This window comes from Clytia hemisphaerica, unplaced genomic scaffold, assembly GCF_902728285.1.
Source record: "Clytia hemisphaerica strain Z4C2 unplaced genomic scaffold, Clytia hemisphaerica genome assembly, whole genome shotgun sequence".
Taxonomy (NCBI): domain Eukaryota; kingdom Metazoa; phylum Cnidaria; class Hydrozoa; order Leptothecata; family Clytiidae; genus Clytia; species Clytia hemisphaerica.
In genome coordinates, this window is record NW_027103319.1 from 844,012 (window position 1) to 865,712 (window position 21,701).

The 21,701-nt window shown below is 36.3% G+C and overlaps 1 protein-coding gene and 1 long non-coding RNA gene across 2 annotated transcripts; one reads left to right on the forward strand and one right to left on the reverse strand.

Moving 5' to 3' along the window:
- Positions 1-454: 454 nt before the first annotated feature.
- LOC136814697 (uncharacterized) lies at positions 455-14,727 on the reverse strand. The gene is made up of 8 exons (XM_067071114.1): positions 14,567-14,727; positions 13,961-14,174; positions 11,522-11,722; positions 10,895-11,143; positions 10,523-10,606; positions 4,146-4,329; positions 1,641-3,799; positions 455-1,462 (listed from the first exon to the last, which is right to left on the reverse strand). The coding sequence occupies exons 1-8, from the start codon at positions 14,654-14,656 to the stop codon at positions 642-644; spliced, it is 4,002 nt and encodes a 1,333-aa protein (XP_066927215.1). The 5' UTR covers positions 14,657-14,727; the 3' UTR covers positions 455-641.
- On the forward strand, positions 7,581-9,902 carry LOC136814318 (uncharacterized). Its single transcript, XR_010847622.1, has 3 exons — positions 7,581-7,974; positions 8,754-8,822; positions 9,497-9,902. It is a non-coding gene; the product is annotated as an uncharacterized lncRNA (long non-coding RNA).
- Positions 14,728-21,701: the final 6,974 nt, after the last annotated feature.

The following is a 21,701-nucleotide window of genomic DNA, read 5'->3' on the forward strand; positions in this document are numbered from 1 at the left end:
TCTTTCTAAAAAGTACTTTTTCAAACCACTCTGATGGGCTGTGAAAGCCACTAATCTACTTCCCTCATTTAGCTCAATGCTACAAACCAAAAGGGCAAGGCGATGATGCCCAAATAATGTTAGTATGACATGTACATATATTAAATAAAATAAATTCTGAGTTGTCGGCCGTCAGGCCGAAAAATTTTTGAAATCTTGAAACGTAAAACTATGAAATTAAACTTCCTACATTTTCTCTTGAGTTGCCCAAAAGATTTGGAACCCCCCCTAAACCCTCAAAAAAAATTTGAGACCCCCCCCCCTAAACCCTCGAAAAAGTTTTGGAACCACCCCCCTAGAATCCTCCACCCCCCCTTCTAGTAGATACTTTCTGACCACTCCCTTAGTACTGACCCCCTGGGTTGAAACGCAAGTAAAAACCGAATAAAAACCAAAATCGAACACCAAATTACCAAATGCTAAGCATTACCTTAGAAGACATACACTAAAGTCCAAAGAAGGTCGACACAAATATCGATATCATTGCTCACTGAAAATTAAATATCATTATGATAGATTTCAAGTTCCATCCAACCGTATTGCTGAAAGTATATTTATGTTATGTTATAAATCTTAATTCAAATCACTATTCATCCCTTTCTTTAATTTTTCTTAGGACGATCATCGTTATCACTAGCCGCATCATCATGTTTCTCAGGTACAAACACAGGTACATAGGCTAAAGCATACGAGACTTTGAAACCCGGTGGTGGTTGTTGATTCCCATCGACCCTGGGTGTACAAGTGATTGGAGCACCAGACGATGGGGAAGTGCGTAAGGCCGAGACTGGCACGACCTGTTTTTGAGGTGCAATGGGTATAAAACGCGGTAAGTTTACAGGCGCGTCTGGTCCTTTGACACTTGAGCTATCAGAAATACTCAAATTTTGTCTTTCAACACGCTTGCTTAGGTTGTCCAGATTCTCATGAGCTTCGGTCATGTGCTCAACAACAAGTTCCGGACTGCTAAAATTAGTGGAACAGAACCAACAAGTGAAGGCTGACTGCTTAACAGGCGGTGTCCGTTTTTGTAGATACTCCTTGCCGTGCATTTTTAACGTGTGCACGTATAACGCTTTACGTCCGCAAAACACACGTGAGCAATGCGTGCACATGTTCACGTTGTCAATATCAACGGCTACATTTGTCTTGTTACGTGTACTAGAAGCTGTTGTTATTGATTTCTTTGAGATTGAAGAAGCTGACACAACTTTCGCTTTCGTTTTGGACTTTTTATTTCTAGTTGCTGCAGGATTCTTTGATGCGTTGGCAACAGTAGTAACAGTTTTGGTGTCAACTTTGGATGTTGAGGGATCGATTATTGATAGTTGTTTGGTACTAGTTGCTATGGATTTGTGTGTGCTTGTAGACTCTTTGATTGGGAAGCTGGGCGATGCACTTTCTTCCATCGAGATCGGCTCCGCTGGAAATAGAGAAAGAAATGAAGTTTAAACTCAGCAACTACCTAAGCTAGACCACTTCGTTGATAACTGACATAGTGTTTCCGACCCCTACTCAAAAGTCAAAAAGAGAATTTTGTATCATTCTTAGGTACGTAACAAAACATTTTTAAGGAAAAAGGTACATAAAATAACCCTTACCTGATAACGATACTTCGTACAACTGCGCATGCGCTCCGGTGCTTGTTCGGTCCAGGCTCTTTTGTCTGTTCAACAAAGCAACGTTCGGTGGATGTTCGATCTGGTCAATGGCTTCGTGAACCATCAGATGCAGTTCAAAAGCTTCTTTACTGCCAAGCTTTTTTGGACACTTAGGGCAACTCTGTCCGTCGACGGCTGATAAAGAAGCATCGGCTGACCGTTTAAGATGCTTCAGTTTTAATGTGTTTTTAATCTCTTCATTCAGTTTACTCGACGATGCGCTCAAGGTGGCGGTGTGCGGTATTTGTTCACTCATCTCAACTCTACGACTCAAGTTATCGATATTATCATGTTCATTAGTCATGTGAACCACAACCTCTTCTGGGCTTTCGAATGTTGTCTTGCAAAACCAGCAACGAAAAGGTGACGAGGGCGTGGGTGTGGCGATCGACGCCGAAGTGCCAGTGACGGAAGGTATATCATCGGCGTGGCTTCGTTTAACGTGTAACTGAAGGTCAAGTTTAGTTTTGAAAATCGCAGAACATTGTTTGCAAGCTTCGATGGGATGCTCACCCAAAGGTGAAACCAAGATGGCGGCTGGGTTATTTTTGTTTTTGGCGGCCTTTTTTACGTTTCGAGCGACTGATTTTTTGGCATTCTCCAACAAATCGGTACCGTGAGAATTCCTCTCAGCATCAGTGTTAATCAAAGTAATATTCTTTTTGATGAGGTTTTGAAATCTTTCACTTTTCTCTGCTGCATCCCCGATTTTGATAAGATCTGTCGAGGAATTTGTTAACCGTAGAAAATCGACTTGCGTTAAATCGGAAGACGCAAGATCAACATCGGCCACCGTGGCAGAAAGACTGGACGTTGTGAGATACATTTCTTCATTCGACGTTACAATGGACGGGTCTGTAACAATAATTGAGGTTACCGTGTGTGTTTTTGTTGATGACGTCATTACATCTTTGGCAGTCAGCAGTTGCATAGCAACGGATGGCGACGCAATAGATGACGTCGTCAGATACTTATCAACTTGATTATGATGGTCGCTATTTTCAGGGTTGACTTCGATTCGCATCGGGTTCAAATATTTACTCGCTTCGTCTGTTGAAGAATTCACTTTTGTTGTTTTCAGTGTGGAATTTCCTGGCTCGGTTCCAGTCTCTATAGAATGCATCGCCACGTGTTCTACGTATTCCTCGTGTGATTTCAAACTCATCGGACAGTGTGAACAGGTCCATAAACCAGACGAAGTGACGTCATTTTCACCCGTCATTTTCTCGACACGCTTACTGATGACGTCAAGAGTCTCGTGTTGTGACGTCATGTGGCTTACGACTTCTTCCGGTGAAGGAAAAGTCAATCTGCAGTACCAACATCGAAATTGTGGCGCTGTTTCACTCTTCGAATCGTCCTCAATGACGGTCGTTAAGTGCTCTTTGATAATATGTTGATCTAAAGCGCCTTTAAGGTGAAAGAACATGGAACAGTTGGGACATTTGTAAGTGGCGTTAGCGTTCACCGCCTCTGAATTCCTATTGCTGAAACCGATCGCTTCAGCACGTTGAGGGTGTTCAGCGAGTACGTGCGATCGCAAAACACGGTAATCGATGAAAAAAGCTGAGCAAAATGGACAATGGTGTAGTTTCTGCAATCCATGCTTAAGTCTGATCTCTTTCCGTTCAACAACTGTCAAATCACGTTGAAAATGTACCGAAGCCATGTGTTCGAATAATTTGCGGACCGACTTTATTTCCTCGTTACATTCAATACAACGAATCATCTGGCGGACGCTTCTGTTCGATACGTGCGAGCGCTGATCATCATCGACCGCCTCGCGTTCATTTAAATCACGATCTGGTTTCAGGGAAGAAGCGATGGCTTTAGCTTGCTCCTCAGTCAAGTTCAACTCTCGATGACGAACCAAATGTTTTCGCATATTTCGTCCTGAGAAAATCTTTTTCTTACAAAACGGACATGGCACCAATCGATCTAGCTTGTCTTGGTGTGTTTTCAAATGACGTCGTAAATGGTCCGGCATGGAAAAGGAGCGGCCACATGTGTCGCAAATATGCGGGCGTACTCCGCTATGACGCTTTTCGTGTGCTAAACGTGTTGAATTTAAACGGAAGCCTTTTCCGCAAACTTGACATCTAAAGAAAAAAAGGGCACTTTTAGAAAATTCGTTTACTTTCAACTTCTTTTGAAACTATATATGGAGAATTTGCCGTTATTAGCCGACTAATAAGTCCTTATTGAAAACTGAAAGTTTGTCCAGGGCAAAGAGTCGAAGATTCAGAAAACAAAAAGTGACTCTGGCCTAAAAAGGGATCGGTTTGCCCTTTTAAATGAAAGGTAGTTGGATAGATTATATTGGGCGGTAAAAGTACTTCAAAATCTCTATTCACTAAATACGAGGCTTGCTATCTCCAAAATCCATGGTCTATAATTAAAAAATAGAAAAAGGAAAAAATATATGACATGTAGTCATGTACTTACACGAACGGTTTTTCTCCAGTGTGGATACGCTCGTGTGACGTCAGTTGGCCTGCTTGCGCATAACTCTTCGAACAGTATCGACATTTGTAAGCTTTCATTCCGGTGTGTTTGGCCATGTGAGCTTCCAGTGACGAATGAGAAGTGAAGTATTGTGGACAGAATGGACATTTGTGCTTGAGTACACCTGCAACGAAAAAACGTTTTTTTAATAAACATTGCACTTATAAGCATACAGTAACTAAGCCTTTATTGCAAAATTTTTGAGCATACTGTATGGTAAGCATTAGCTTGAGCCTACAAAAAATGCATGAACCTATGATTTTGCCTATAAGCATTTTCAGCCTTGTCAAACCCTCAACCTGAGCATACCCGAGCCTGTTTTCAAATTTTTGTATGCTTATAAAAAATATGTACACGAAAATTGATGAAAAAAACCTAACGAAAATGGGTGTTTACCGTTTTTTTTTTGGTCAGCAAACCATTTCCGTTAATAAGATTTCAAAATGTCAAATATATTATTTGCTTAATAAATGAATAGCTTTAGAGAAGAGAGTAAATCTTAATTTTGACGTGTATACAGCATAAGTTTAAGATTTGAAATGGACAGCAAAGGGGGTGTATCAGAAAGTATCAATTGATGATAATCATAATATGAACAATGGAAAAAGTGCATCATGGTAAGAAAAATTTGTTGTTTCCGACAATGGTAATCAATATTCAAAGTATCAATTTTCAGTTCGTTCATCCAGACCAATCAATAATTTATACAACTCAAACGAAAAATAATGCCATGAATATTTTACGGAAAGCTAAAATACAGATTCTTTTGAGAAAAAACAACAATTTTTGTCACGCGATTCACTTTAAATACGTAAATCGCCAGCAGAGTATTTTCAATGAACAAAACAATATACAGAAAAGAAAATTTATGAAAGATTTCAGGTTGGGCTGACCCTTCGTAAACGGGGTGACTTTATTCAGTTGAGGAATTTTTCAAAGCCAATAAATAGAAGTAACAGCTTTTTTTCTACGCAGTAACTTTAAACTTTCGAAGCTCCTGCAGTAGCGAAAATATCAAAGCACTTGAAAGGCTCCTATTTTTCGAAAATTATTAAAGTGGAACTCACTAAGAAACGAGATGAAAAACAGTGGCGGCCTGGCAGGGGGTGCAGGGTGTGCAGTGCACCACCCAGAAAGACCTGACAGGGGCGCCAAAAAAGCTTTTCAAAGGGGCGCCAAAATTTTTTTTGATGTTTGGTTGGGCGATTTGGCGCCCTTTGACACGTTTTTAGCGACTTCTATAAGTGCAATATAAATTTTTTTTCGCCTGCGGCGCTTCCTTTTATTTTACGATTTTTTTCTAAACTACTATCAACATTGAGTTGCGAAAAGTCAAAGCAAGAGAAGTGTTGTGTATCCCCCTGTATCCACAAGGGGTCAAAGAGGATGCTCAACCCCAAAATGAGAGATTGATCGAAACTGCTCGCTGAGGTTTTTGTGGTCTTATGCTGACTAACTTTCTCCTTTTTAGAATATCTTTTAATCTGTTTGACCTTTCTTACGCCAGAATTACAAAGAATCCTTGCCAACTTTCGAATTTTTGGGGCCTCTTTCAGCCATTGATCTTTAATGGAGAGTAAAGTAAGACCAGGAAATGACAAGAAAATAGATATCAAGTTATCATTACTACCACCTTCGTATGAATAAAAGTTTGCTAACTCAGAGATTCCGGGCGTTACTTTCAACCAGTCACTACTCTTACAGTTTAATATTTTCACATAATGGTGGAGGGCGCAAATAAGGACAAAAATACCAGGGGCGCCAATTTCATAATTACACCACCAAGAGAATTAAGCCAGGCCACTACTGATGAAAAATCCTGATTTTTGGTGATGTTCTCGCTAATTTTTTCATAGATATTATGAATTTATAATATGTCTTCATAAATATTTTTTTCTTAGTTTTGTACAATCTCTCTTCCTTATTTCAAAATATGCACATACAAACTAGAGAGAAAAACAGGTTTTTGGCCCAGAGCTTTAGCGTACTGGGCCTTTCAAGAGAGTCGTGCTCGTGTGTTACGCTAAGCTATTAGCCGCATTCCGTCATAAAATAAAAAACCATCCAGGCTGTTTGGCTATAATGGAGAGGCTTGAACAGATAAATAAAACAATAATTGAGATCTACAGCTTCGCGCTATATTTTTTGTTCGGGAAAGACCTAACAGTTTGATTTAGAACTTAGATTTTCGTTCAGACCGCAATGTTCGTTATTTATAATCAAATCAGCCTATGCCCAGGCTAGCTCTCAACAATGTGGTTGGATTTCTGCGAAACTTCCTTTCAAAATCTTATCGAGAAAGAAGAAGGATGCTTGTATACAATTTCTGTTTAATTTTTTTTTGTCATTCGTGTTGTGGCAACTTCTCTCTTGCTTCCAAGTACCATGAACAATAAGGATTAATTTTTGAAAGGTATGTTGGTTTTTTCTGGCCGTCAAAATAGATTTACCTCACTCGAAGACAAACATGAAAGTGAGGAACAAAAAAAGTTTGTTTACATGCATCCAACTTTACAAGCACATGTTCAACTTTTTCGCACTTAGACCTTTTTATTAAACTTCTTCATCTTTACCCCTGCGGACGACATAGTTTTTCGTAAAAATTAGGGCCTTGACCAGGCCCAATTGATAGTTTGCTTCGTGTCCCCCGACCAACTGTAAATTTTTGAGAAAAAGTGTTTCACTTTGAGTCGGAAAAATCAAAATAATTTTACCTCCTTTTCACATGATAACTACCATCTCTGCGGTTCTTTTTTTATAACTGACTGCTTTGATTCTTCTATAAACAACAACCACTTCGCGCATAGAAAATGTCCCGGTGTAACCCATACTTAAAAACAAATATCAAGCACCTTGAAAGCAGAGAGTCACAGCTGTATTCCTTTAAGCACACGCCGCAAACGCCTTAATCTCCAACTAGAAGTTATCTTGCGATCGTGCGTGTGCCTTTGTGGATCCCGGCTTTAAGCTATTTCTTTACATTCGTGGTTGGATTCTAGAATTGCGCAATTGCTTGAGGAATTTCAAAAATGGACGTTTTTGGTGGGAAAATGAAAAAAATATTCCAGTTCTAGCTACCGACCGACCGACCCATTTTTCAAAGCTTCTAGGACACGAACCAAACAATCAATTGGGCCTGGCCCTTGGAATTTCCTTCCAGACCCCTGCGCTCAATAGGATCTATCATCGGACAGCTCGATGACAGATCTAGATGTGATTGATGGATTACTTATCTATCATCGATGGATCTTTTATCGATCATATTGATTTTATCAATTCTTTCTAAAGATTGAGCTCTATTGATTTTGCAATCGATATACTCGATTGAACTACTTATACTAGCTCAATAAATAATCAGCAAAGGATCAATACTCAAGATTTTTTATGGCTGAATCCTCTATCAATCTCCTATCCGGATCGATAAGTAATCCATCAATCAGATATCGATCTGTCATCAACCCATCCCGATGATCGATAGGATCGATCACGTAGGCCAGTATGGATTCCACGAAATCTTGCGCCGAAGATATTTTTCCGTACAGCAAGCCTCACGCCAAGCAAAATTTCTTTTGTACCAACATTCAATTTTTCAATAAGGGTGCACGATGGGAAAAGAGGCGCATGCGCCAACATAATTAATAAATTTACATGAGCGTAAGCGAGTGAATGCAAATTTAGCCAAATGAAAGCTAAAAATCGATGGATTATGGAGTCATTCACGCCGAGCTGGAATTATTACTTTACGCCAACTGAAAATCAAACAATCTTTGTAAGTACCCTTACGCCAATGCGCCTAAAACGTTTCAGTTGTACGCCGAAGATCTTTGACGTTAGTTACACAAAATCCATACTGGCACATAGGTCTGGTTCCTTCTTAAAATTAAATACGTTTGTAAATTACACTTTTTTAGAGGAGGCATTCATGTTTTTCTCATTTTTCAGAAAATGTCTTAGAAATGTCGTCCACCCCCCCCCCCCATTTACAGACTGGAATGGCAGACATTTGCATACGCTTTGGAACAGGGGCAGGAGTACCCAATTTTTGACATTTTCAGTGCACAAACACCATGTGGACAGCCCCAATAGTGGTTTAAATTTTCTTATCTATCGCATGGATACAAAATAGGGGATGCATAAGATTTTTTATATTGTTGCTGTAAAATCAAAAGGTCTACAGTATTGCTGGTATTTTATTGGTATGATTGTCGTTTTAATGGCTGGTTCGAAATACAACTCAACTCTCTCAAAAGAACGTGGTAATAGAGCAACAGTACTCTGAGGCCAGAAAGATTATATCATTTAACCCAGAATTCCCTCTCACCAAACCATTTTCAAAAAGTAACCCAGGAGGGGTAGTGGGTTTGAGTCTGCCCTGAAATTTAAGAACCTTTGTTTTAATCCCAGATGCAACCAAAAAAGCACAAAACAAGTCAGGAGAAGTTTTAACTTAGGCGAGAACTGACTTGGGTGTAATCAGTGGAAAAATGACCACCCTGGAGAGGGTTTAATTTCAGACAGATACTAATATTCTTTTTGTTTTCTTTACAGCGTTCTGGTCTGCTCAATCAACCTTAAAGGCATAGGCAACAGAAGATCAATACTGGTACCCAATTTTAGGTGAGTTCGTTGTCACTTTCTCAGATTGAAGTTGAAGATAACACTTGAGTAATTCTAAATAATCACACTTTTTCCAAAAACATACCTGACCCTTACTATGAGCGTACTGAGGCCACTTTTTTCATCTACTCTTCAAGCCCTACCAGTTGGTCATATTAGATATGAGAATTTCAGACCTTCAAATTTTCGTTTGTAAAGGGGGACCCTTGATGACCATTTCAGCCCGGGGACCCCCGTGGGACCCCCGTGGGACCCAAACTGGGCCTGTTTGGCCCGTCAACCCTGTGGATTTCTAAATCCTACGTATCAGTGGGAATAAAAAACACTAAGAGAATTTTTCTACTGAAAGGTGGTGCGACAGCGAGTCATGGCCTGGTCTATTTCCCCAAGATTAGTCAGTCATAGTCCGAACCCCTTCAAAAGAGACTTTAAAGTGCAAAAGAGGGGGGTCTGGGAGAAAAAGCTTCATAGAAAGGAGATGCAATAAATATTTATGTTATATAATTAATGAAACTCCTTGGCAGTGATAAAATTAAGTAATTATTCTTTGTAGGGAGCTCAATTGCATAGTAGAATCACGTCAACAGATCAATGTTGTTTTATTTTAACACACCCCTTCTAATTGAAGATCTTGAGATGTATACATTTAATATATTGAATTTTTCCTGTTTTAGTTATCATTGCATCATCATCAACTTGAGTGCAACAATAGTATAAATCAGCGAACTTGTATCTATTCAGCTTATACGGATTTACTCGGCAAACTCGGCTAAACTTGAATCTACTCGGCTCAGATTTACATAGCGAATTCAACCCGTCTTGCAGCTTACTCAGCCAATTCGAATTCCTTGAGTTTGCTCGGTTTAAAAGAAATAAATACATTGATATTGTTATTTAACTCTCATTTATTGTACCTGTTCCCTTCTAAATTTTCCAAAGCATGATTTTTGCGATCCCACCGTGCGAAATTTGTGCGAGTAAGGACTAAAACCCGGTCTTCAAGGAAGCGAAAACAAACTAGATATGACAAAGCCCTGTTTATTGGTTTTTAGACTCTGGGCCTTCATGCCCTTGGGCCTCTTGTTTCCCTTTAATTCATACTCCTTAGAAATTTACATTGCACCAAATTCATTCTATTGCAGCGCCGTTTAGCACAAATAACGTGGAGATTTTTAAAACTAGGTGCATGGGTTGTGTCGATTCGAAATTCCAGGTAAGTTGGCCCTTTGTAGGTGGGGATGACTTTTTAAGATGGGGTTGGAGGGGTGTTGTCCACATTATTAAACTTTCAGTTTTTTTAACTTTCTTGTATTTTTGTAACGTAACCACGCCCCTTCCCCTCCTTTGAACTTCGGAAACCGTCAAATTAATATATTAATAATACGATTCAGAAAAAGTTTTTGGTGATTTGGAATGTTGGGACAAGTTGATAAAGTGGAGAGTGACAGTCTAAATTAAAAGGGTTCCTCGAAAGACTCTCCATTACGAAAATATCAAATAATTCATAGGTAATCGTTTGACGTGGAAATATGGATGTTCTTTGTGTTAAAAAGTTTACAGTAAGAAAAGATTTCTCCTTAATTTTTGAAAAAGAAGGATGTAATTTCAATGTGCTTTTATTGGAAGCTCCAGTGCTCCAATAGACCTCGTTTTCTTTTTCCCTTTTCCCCATTTCATGCACGACTGATGATTTAACTTACCAATATGCTTGTCAACGTGTAACTTCAAGTTTCCTTTGGTTGCAAACGCCTTCCCACAAATCTGACATTTTTCATTCTTCTCTCCTATTGCAAAAAAAAAATGACGTGAGATTTTTTACAACATAAACTTAATACGATATACCTATAGAACCATGCGTAGGAAATTGCATAGAAGAAAATTGGCTGCAAGTAAACCACTGACACTTATATATCCTGGACAAAGTTTCAAAATCCCGTCCAAGCAAAATCTTTGATCTGAGTTTGTTTGAAAGTGGTGGCCTAATGGTAGCACTACTCGATAGCGTTAAAAATGCATCGAGAGCACTTGGAAAAAGTTTTTAGTGAAAGAAAATAATGTCATTCAAACTGTACCTGTGTGTCTCCAAAGATGACCTTTCAGTTCCGCTCTGGAGGAAAATGACTTTGGACAAAAGTCACATTTAAAGGCTTTGTTCGTCATGTGGTGCTCATTGCGGTGGTTGCGCAAGTCCGCGTGATGCGAAAAAGACTGGTGACAATGGACACATTCGTAAGGGTTTTCCTCTGTGTGTATGCGGCGATGGCGTAAGAACTTGGCTTTCGAAACAAACGGTAGGTGACAATACTCACAAACAAATTCTCCTGAAAAATTGTTTTAAAATTGCATTTAGCTGTGAAACTTTGATAATTTTTTTTTAACATTCAAAAAAAAGTAAAGAATTCTAGTAATTATCGTATCATTTCCATGTGAAATAAGTCTCTTTTCAAATTATCAAAGTCAAAATTGGAGAACCGCTAACGCACAAAACGTTGCCCCTTAAATTCTTTTAAAAATATTTGTTTTTAACAAGATATGATCCTAGCCATGGGGTAATTAGTAATAACCGTATAACAAAATTTTAGTCATGATGATTTTCAAAAACCCAACCGTCGTTAATGAATTTCCGCACTCTTTTTACCAGCATAAAATACCTGAGTAATGGAAAATGTGGTATGCAAAGAAAAGCAAAAAAAAGATACCTTGCTTTTTGTTGGCAGACTTCGTAGACTGTACACTAGTTGTTTGTCGTCGTGGTTGTTGCTGTGGTTGCTGTTGTTGTGTGGTGCTACTGATGGAGACAGAACATTGTTCAGCCGATGGGAGAGCAGCAATACTAGCCGGTGATGGTGGTGGTAGTGGGGCTAGATTTTGTTGAAGCATAGCTTCATTACCACTGTGATCTAAAAATCAAAAGTATCATAAAGTTTTGCTAACAGCTCAAAAACTGTATGACTTTATTAATTTACCTTAATGTCACTCACATTGGAGTTGAATATTAATAATAGTACTATTATATAGTACTGTAATTCATTATAATGAAAAGGTGGGACATTGGAAATTACTCTAAACGATATACTATAGAAGAGGATGAACAAGTGATACTTTTATGGACCTACCTGGTTGTGCATTTAACATATTTATAATTGATATCTACGTGACGTGACCATTAAACAATCATTCAGAACACGAATATTGACGTTCTATTAAAATTAGTCGTTTGTTTCTTATAAAAAAAACTTTTAGAAACCAAGATTTCATGCTCTTGAAATACTCTTTCATATTCAAGACTTTGTGAGCAAAAAAAAACATCCATCTCGTCAAAAAATTGAGTAATTTGACTAAGAACATTAATGTATGCTTATTAATAGTGATTCTTATAGATAAAGATGCGTTTTTTGAGCTGAAAAATTCTTTTTTTATAAAAATCTGCTTGAGCCATCTTTTACCTACTTTCATGCAAAAAAGCCGTTTTTTAGCTGAAATTTACCCCCAAAATTTTTTTTCAAAAATCGGGCTCCGTCACATTCGAGGGTTTATAGTTATGCATCTTTGTGCAAAAAATCATAAAGAATGAAAGAGCCAATCTCGAGAAAAGCTAATACCTAAGTAATTGATAATGTGCTTATAAAAAATATCGTATTTGGCCAGTTTTTCTATAAAAACACGCCAAGCAACCAAAATTTCATGTCTAAACACACATATTCTTCAAAAGTAAGCCCTCATGACCGCAAAAAAAACATCTATCTCATAAAAAAAATTGAGTAATTTGACTAAGAACATTGATGTATGCTTATTAATAGTGATTCTTATAGATAAACATGCGTTTTTTTTAGCCAACAAATTTTTTTTGCAAAATCCTGCTTGAGCCATGTTTTACTTATGATGGTACCCTACTTTCATGCAAAAGATTTAAAAAAATTAATATTCCAATTTTTCACAAAGTCCAAAAAACCCGTTTTTTAGCCGTTTTTTGGCCCAAATTTGCCCAAAGACATTTTTTTTCGAAAATCGGGCTCCGTCACATTCGAGGTTTTATAGTTATGCATCTTTGTGCAAAAAATCATAAAGAATGAAAGAGCCAATCTCGAGAAAAGCTAATACCTAAGTAATTGATAATGTGCTTATAAAAAAATATCGAATTTGGCCAGTTTTTCCATAAAAACACGCCAAACAACCAAAATTTCCTGTCTAAACACACATATTCTTCAAAAGTAAGCCCTCATGAGCAAAAAAACATATATCTCATAAAAAAAAATAGTAATTTGACTAAGAACATTGATGTATGCTTATTAATAGTGATTCTTATAGATAAACATGCGTTTTTTGAGCCAACAAAATTTTTTGGCGAAAATCTGCTTGAGCCATCTTTTACCTATGATGGTACCCTACTTTCATGCAAAAAATCAGAAAAAATTAATGATCCAATTTTTCACAAAGTCCAAAAAACCCATTTTTTAGCCGTTTTTTGGCCCAAATTTGCCCAAAAATTTTTTTTTTCGAAAATCGGGCTCCGTCACATTCGAGAGTTTATAGTTACACATCTTTGTGCAAAAAATCAGAAAAAACTAATGAGCCAATCTCGAGAAAAGTTGGTAACGAACGAACGAACGAACGAACGGACGGACGGACGAACAGAGGTTAATTTATAGGACCTCCACCGGGGTAGGTCCAAAAAAAGATTTAGTTGGAAAGTACGAGTCCACGAAAGATTACCACTGTGATCTAAAAATCAAAGGTATCATAAATTAAATTGAGCGAACTTTCTTCGCTTCTCATACGACTTCAAGACTAAAGAATAACGATCATTAATTTCCGTTGGAGCTAATAATATGTCACTCAAATTGAGGATAACTCGTTTTCCTAGACTAAATGCCAACCCAACACATATTCTGTAAATTTTATACGCCTTTTTTGACGTCAATTAAACTGATTCTGTGAACAATGAACAATGCAAAAAATAGTGTTCTTAAGGGAATGTTTAATAACTTCAAAGTTCGTTTGAGGTAAGACTGTCAAACTTCGAGAAAAGTTTGGAGATGAAATATTCACAAAAAAATTCAAGCAGTTCGACTAAATAGAAAAACGTGCATCAGAAAATGAAAAATAGGGGCGTTTTTTTAAACACATCCAGTACATACCTAATACAATGAGTTCATATTCATCTTGGTCGAGGACTCTTTCATCGTTCAACAGAACTGACGTCACTGGTGATTGATTGGAAGTTGAACGACTCTTGACACCTTGTAACATGCCTGGAAACTTAGGATCTGATGAATACATCAGTTTTAAAAATCCCAGTGTAACACCATGCTCAACTGTCAACACCAATTCGTTATGACGATATAATGATACCTACAAGGAAAAAGGAATAATTAATATCTAAGTCAAATCATTTTTAGAAATCGAGGGAAGAAATAAGGTTTTAAACCAGAAAACCATCAGATAGTGGAAAGATTTATCAAATCAGTAAAATATAGGATATTCAGTGCAGTTCTAAGAGAAGGTACGCCTTTAAAACATTCCCCTTATCATTTAACCAAACAATTTTAGGTCAAAAATATATATGGTATATCCAGAAGTATATATGTGAACGTAAAAGTCAATGTATATTTGTGTCAAAAATTATAGGTGAACATAAAAAACACAGTTGTATATATGCCAGAAGTATATAATGTATATCCCAAGTTGCAGAAAAACTTTGAAGAGGGAATAAGGAATCTAAGGGAAAACAACCAAGAGCTTACCTCTCTTCTGCGAGTACTATCTAACTCCAAATCAGCACCCAAAAAAGCTGCATTGTAACCATCATCCTCTCCTCCTTTCAAGATGGACATTATCTCCAATCACTTTTTTGTTTTGAACTCTTTTCTTTTCTCTTTTAAAATCTAAATCATGAAGGAATCTTTAATTGAAATAATATCACGTCATCTTTAAATAACTTATACTTTATCTATCCGCAGACACGTGTTTTGTCCTTCCAAGGGCTCATCAGTGGGGCTTGGGTAAGCGAGCATAGACTACTGTTGTCACCATTTTAAACAGCTTATAATTTGCTAATTTTACATTCTACTGTGGGTTTTAAAATACACAAGCCCTTATTCTGAATACTATACCTTATTAACGGTTACTCCTTAATTTGATTTAAATAGTTAACACTTCGAAATTTTTACTATTAAATGACTCATTATAAAAAGAATAGTTGAAAATGAGAGTTTTTAAACTAGAGGTAGAATAATGTTAGGGCTTTTGATAGGTGCTGTATCATTCTAGAAGAACAGATTTCTTTATGATTTATCTCCAAAAATCAACAACTTATTTACAATAATAGCTGGTAGCTATATCAAATAGTAAGTATAAGTAAAAATAATCGAATCAAAAAGTTTGAGCTTGAATCTTGTATTCTGGGGGTTAATTTCTGCTTAAAAAAGTAAAAATTCAGACTATAACTGAAGTTTGTCCAGATTTTGTTGTGATCAAAAAATTAAAGAACATACAGCACAGATGGCCCTTAGGTAATTTCAGCATAAAGTTTTTTTGGAATGATCAGACATTTTCACAATTTAGAATAACTTCATCGCTAAAAATATGAAATATATGCAGATATTATGTAAGACCAGACAGTTGTAATTCTGATAAAAAACAAGGCACTAAATTATCAAAAATTGTCTTTGTCAAATAATGTCATTATAAATTATAAACACTAGCCATTTGTTTGTATCTTTATTATCATGTTAAAGTTATGTACTATGTTGTTAAAAAACAAATGAAATCCTAGAATTTTATTAACAGTGTCAAAAAATTGAAACCTCTTTATATATGCTTTACTGACAATAGTCAGGTTGCTGGACCACTTTTTTAGAAATCTTAGTGCGAAGAATCAAAAAACTTATGCAAATTGAGGGTACGGGTATGTGCCTTAAACCCTTTAAGACTTTGCGTCCCCGATGAGTGTCCCCAGGGCAAAAATCCAAAAAAAGTCGATGTCGTCCAATTCTAATGAAATTACGAATATAACACAATTAAATGGTGTAGAATTGAATGACAATATTGTTTTTTTGTGTATTTGGGTCTTATAGGGGGTAAAATTGGGGGTTTTGGGCCCAATTCTGGGCTTTTGGGGCAAAAAATGACCCAAAAATCAAATTTCTTCAATTTCAATGAAACTTTCCACTTTTATCCAATTTTTCATGTAGAATACGAATATGAAACTCAAAATTCTTCAAAAGTCCTGAAATACCCTCAAAAAGGGGGGTTTTGGGTCCAAATCTGGGCTATTGAAGCAAAAAATGACCAAAAAATCAAGTTTATCCAATTTCGATGAAACTTTCCACTTTTATCCAATTTTTCATGTAGAATACGAAAATGAAACTCAAAATTCTTCAAAAGCGCTGAAATACTCTCAAAAACAGTCCAAAAGCAGCCGGTGACCTTTTTTTTCCGATGTGTTCTGGCGAACACACCCCTGTGTGTATAATTAAGTTCATCTAATGTGTTCTTGTTGTCTAGGTAACCCTAGAAAGCTATGTAACATAATTTGATTGAACAGAGAAGTATGAAATAATATTGATGAAACTGATAGTTAAATTCCTATCACACATGAATGAATAAACAACTTTACAACGATACCAGTTCATAGTCATATATCAATCATATATTCCGTATATAATATCCAAAACAGTCGGCGAGGCGACCTTTTTTTCCGATGTGTTCTGAAAGCATATTTCAGCTAGAAATTTTTATCTGTTCTAATCAGTTCTTCAAAAATTAATCAGCTAGAAATCTCTAGAAACGATTATGTGTTCTGACGAGACAGGGTTATAATTAACGTGTTCTTTTTGCCTAGGTAACCCTAGAAAGCTTCAGAACACATCTTTTAAGGAGACAGGGGTATAATCAAGAAAAAATTGATGTAATCTTGTTGCATAGCAACCCTAGAAATTTTCAGAACACATCTTTCGTGGAGAAAAACAAATATCTAGCAAATTTGTCTTAGTGAACTGGGTACTTTTGGACTTCCAAAGTCCCACTAAGGGTTGGAAAAATCATAAAATCAAATTTCAGTCCCGCTAAGAGTCAGGAAAACTTTTTGCCTCTAAATTGATCGAAATTTGGTCAATTTGTTTTCCTCCTTTTTAGTCCTGCTAAGGATCTGAGGGTTGAAAGTTCCCGTCACATCCCCGTCATGATCCTAAAAGCCTGAATTGTTTTTATTAAATGATGAGTTCTGATTTCTGATCTCCCTAAATTTATTACTATGGCTGGATGTGTTCCAAAATCTAGAAACAACTTTTTTTACACTTTTACATATTGGGGGCAAATTTATTATTTCCAAGAAAGATTTATTTTGAACTTTTGTCGGGTTAAAGTGCAATGACTGCTAGATTTTTGGTTCAGTATTTGTTTGACCTGGTTTGACTTTGTCCGATATAATTTGATTATTCGATTACGAAAATTCGTCCATGAACAACTTTTTGCTTGCATACACTTGTAAAACTTCATTATTTCCATGAACTTTTGGCGCCTTACTTTAACAAAAGACACGTCAATTTTAATTTAATTATACCCCTATCGCCTTGAAAGATGTGTTCTAAAGTATTCTAGGGGTAACTAGACAACAAGAACATGTGAGATTTTTCTTGGTTTTACTCCCTGCCTCGTCGGAACACATCAATATTACTGGCTGATGGATTCACGGAACCCTAATCTGAATAGATTTTTAGCCAAAACATACATGCAGAACACATTGCTGTGCTCGCTAATACAAGTTGTACCTCATCATTATTAGTCTGGAGATCTATACTCTCTTTTCAAACTTACACCACATAAGCAAAAATCCCATCAGAAGCTACTCATTGAGAGTATGGTATTTTTGACCCAGTTTGCATTTGTTTACATTTGGTTTGAATTTTGTGCCAAAAAAGCCGTTGATAAAGGTTAGCCAATCAGATTTGCGCACTTCCAATCAAAACAATAATATCACGTGATTTCAACAATTGTTTAACAGCCAATAGAATTCTGCAACCAGATTTGGCATCTACAAAAATACCCGGCTACTCTGTTGTTTCTATAATATCATTTGTTTTAACTAAATGTTATACTTCGAAACCACACGAACAGAGTAGACGGGTCTCCTACCTACATCACTATCTAATCTCAGAAAAACTGTACGACACTGATACACATCAATACGAAAATAGCTCAATCAATTGTGAATAGCTATCTGAAGACAAAATTGTTTAAAAATCGGTTAAAATAAATGACACTCTAGGAGACTTTTTTTAAATCATTGATAAACGTCAATACGAAAAAAGCTCAATTTATATTAGGTAGTTATTCTTCTTCTGCAGCTATTAGGGTTGGCTTTGTTGTTTATAAAATCAATATAAAAGAGGTTGCGGAATGAGCGTTCTGTTTTCGCAAAGCGAAGAAATCTCAAAATGTACAAGAAATCGACCCATTATTAATTAATGCAGAATTTAAAGAACAAACTAATAAGACCTTACATTTCACCTAGAATTTATTAGCGAGTCATAACAATAATGCCAAACAAAGAAGAGGATGTTGGAAAATTAGAAGACAAAAAGTCATTTGTGCTCGATTTTGTAATACTTGTAGCTTTAAATAAATCTCCCTGATTAAAAGTACAATAATATCTGTTCAATACAACTTTCCACAAAAGTAAATAACAAAAATAAAAAAATAAAACTCTAAAGAGTATAGCATTGTAGCATGGACTTAATAACATAGGGGTATTACAGTGTAGACTAAGAAACTCATGAAATGCAAAATTTCACATAATTATGTTTTGGTTTAGTTGAAAAATGTTTTTATCTTATTTACAATTCAAAAACATATATTTGTGTTTTTCAGTGTCTTTCGGTATCTAAAAGGGTAACACAGAGAGTTTTTCATACAGGGCTTTTGAGCTAAAAAATAATTTGATGAGTTTTAAAAGATCCTTCTAGAATTTTTCAACATACGTACCCCGTGAAAAAAGACTCAATCACGAGGTCATAAAAACAATATCACACTGATGTGTAGTCTTTCTCGTCATTGTTTAGATTCTGTAGCTTTTAAGTATTAACATATTATTATTGACATTGTATTATAGACTTTTTGATAGTTAGGATGTCCTAACTAAAAGTGGTAAAAATGAATTCCATTTTCACAAAAATGTCACTAATTTATAATTCACTACATTCTCTAGTTTTCACACATTCATGCAATCAAAAAAGCTAAACATGCAATGACTTCTAACCCCTTGACAGTTCCATCAATATGACCAAAACATTTTGTTCAGCCATCCTCACTCTAAGAGAGGCCATCACAGAATGAACTTCCTTATATAGGATGAACCATATTCATGTGTACACTCCATCACAGAGCCTATTGAGATATTTTACTAACTAGCCCAGAGAAAAATTTTAAACCTTTATTATTTGAATGCATGCCTTTTTAATGCTCAAATATAAAAAAATTAAAAAATTTTAACTTGGTCATTAGTCAAAAAAGTCATTAAAATTGATTAGCCTCTGCGATGGAGTGCAAGGCTGAAAGCCACATGAATATGGTTCATCCTATAAAGGGAAGTTCATTCTATGGTGGCCTATCTTGAAGTGAAGGTGGTTGAACAAAATGTTTTTGGCATATTGATGTAACTGCTTGAATAAATACTTCATACCTTGTGGATTAATTTTGGCGAGGATTAAATTTGGCAAATTTGGCAAATTTTAACAAATATTGGCAAATTAAATCCCCGCCAAAATTTCAAAAACTGACCATTCGCCAAACTAAATTCTTGCCAAATTTAACAAAAAGAATATTATGTAAAAAATAACAACTTTTCAGTATATTTTATAGTAATTTTTACCAATTTTAAAGTGTCTCAAAATTTGCATTTCGCCAAATTAAATCCCCGCCAAATTTTATGAAATTGATCTATCGTCAAATTAGCTAAATCCCCGTCAAAAATTGTATTTTGGCCAATTGCCAAATTAAATTCCGGGCTAAAATTTATCCACTTAAGGTATATTTTAAGGCGGCGATCATAAACATCTTCATTTAACTTCGCCAAAAACACGCTCAAGAGTTTTGAGGAAAATGCTTCAAAAGTGCTTATTTTATTTGGGAATTATTTAAAGTGTTTGAACTGAATAATGACCACCAGCACCAGTGAATGACCAGTGAATTTGATATTTTCTACTACTTACTGAAAAAGATTCAAAATAAAATGGAAGTGCATTAGTGATTGCTGCCTTCGTATGTAAAAGTTATAAATGTCATTGAACATCACATGTCACAAAACATGATCACAATTTGACCCCCTTCTTGTGTTGCATTAATACGTACATAATAAGCGTAAAAACCACAACAAAGTTTTTCTAATATCATGATGAATAATTAAGAACTCCTGCAAACATTTTGTCTGTTTTTCACAGCAGCGTACCTCCTCAATCAGCCTCAATGAATGTTATACTGACCACAATCACCCAATATTCGATGGGGTATGATCTTTTTCGTAAAAGTGTTACTCGAATAGTCAAACAGTATTGGCTGACAACGAGACAAAAAAAATCATTGTTTGGCAACAATACCCGCTGAATGTTAAGTTTAACCATGACAAAATTCCAATAAAATCATAGCATAGTTCGGAAGGGGGTCACTACCCCCCCTACCCTAGAGCTACCCCCCCTACCCTAGGTTCTTCCCCCTTTTAAAATTTGATGCTACCCCCTCAAAATTTTAAAATCCTACCATAATTCTACCGGTGAAAAAGCAAGAACATTCAGTGTAAATGAGCAAATAATTAGGAAATCTGTATGTTTCAAACATACTAAACAATTAATAAAGAAGACGTTGCATTGTAAATTAAAAATAAAACTTCTAATTTGGGAAAACACAAAAAAAACATACCACTGACATCTTACCCCCCCCTTTCTAGATGAACCCCCCCTTTCTGAAAACTTCCCCCTTTCTAGAAAAAATTCTCTTACCCCCCCCCCCTTTCTGAGATTTTCTGAACATCGCTACCCCCCCCCCTTTATAAAGGGGGGGGGTGCGAACTATGCATAGGGTCTAAAAAGTTAAAATATTTCGAAATCCGAATGTTGTTTTATAAATCTGACTTGGCTGTTGCAGATATTTGGTTTGATCAAACCAGAAAAATAGTTTTCCATGAGATTAATTGATGTAATAGTAATGGTTACTCCAATCAATTATCACAAAAATGTGCCATGAAGTTTGAATGCCACAAAGTAATCAACCATCACACCATTTATGGAAAATTTCAGCAGTTGACTACAGCCACCACCATCAGCAAGTGGAGGATAGGACAGCTTTCACCTCTCCCAGAGGAAGTGGTAAAAAAACTTCAAGAATGATACTCGTTTAAAATTTCCAATAAGTGTGAACAGTAGCAACATCATTTTACAAGCAAAAGATGCCTTCCAGCTTAAAAAATCAGCAGGATCCTGCCTTGACAAAAATTGCCATCTTTGTTTATGTTTCGCAAGTGTGCAAAAGTGAAAGTAGCAGCAACGACACAAAAATCTCGCACTTCATTGGATAGTCAAACTCGATATAATTTTAGTACCACTTTTACTTTTTTCAAAAAGTATGTATATTAAAAACAAAAAACGACAAAATCAGAACCAAAGTTTTACTAAATTTAATTTTCAATAAAATTTACGAGGTAAATGCTTCTTTTCGCTGGCTAAACAGGTGCCATTCTTCAATACAGAGCAAAGTCAACATTTTTTGTTTTGGAGGTAGCAGTTTTGGGGACATTTTTTTGAACATATACAAATTTACGCCCCGCGTACGCAGATCTTGCCAGAGGATGCTACACTCCCTATTCGGGCGCTTCGCGCCCTCAAAACG

Coding starts and splice junctions, on each gene's coding strand:
- LOC136814697 (XM_067071114.1), bottom strand. CDS start 14,656: ATGTCCATCTTGAAAGGAGGAGAGGATGATGGTTACAATGCAGCTTTT. Junction 14,175..14,566: donor ATAGTACTCGCAGAAGAGAG/GTAAGCTCTTGG, acceptor TTTTCCTTGTAG/GTATCATTATATCGTCATAA. Junction 11,723..13,960: donor ATATGAACTCATTGTATTAG/GTATGTACTGGA, acceptor TTTGATTTTTAG/ATCACAGTGGTAATGAAGCT.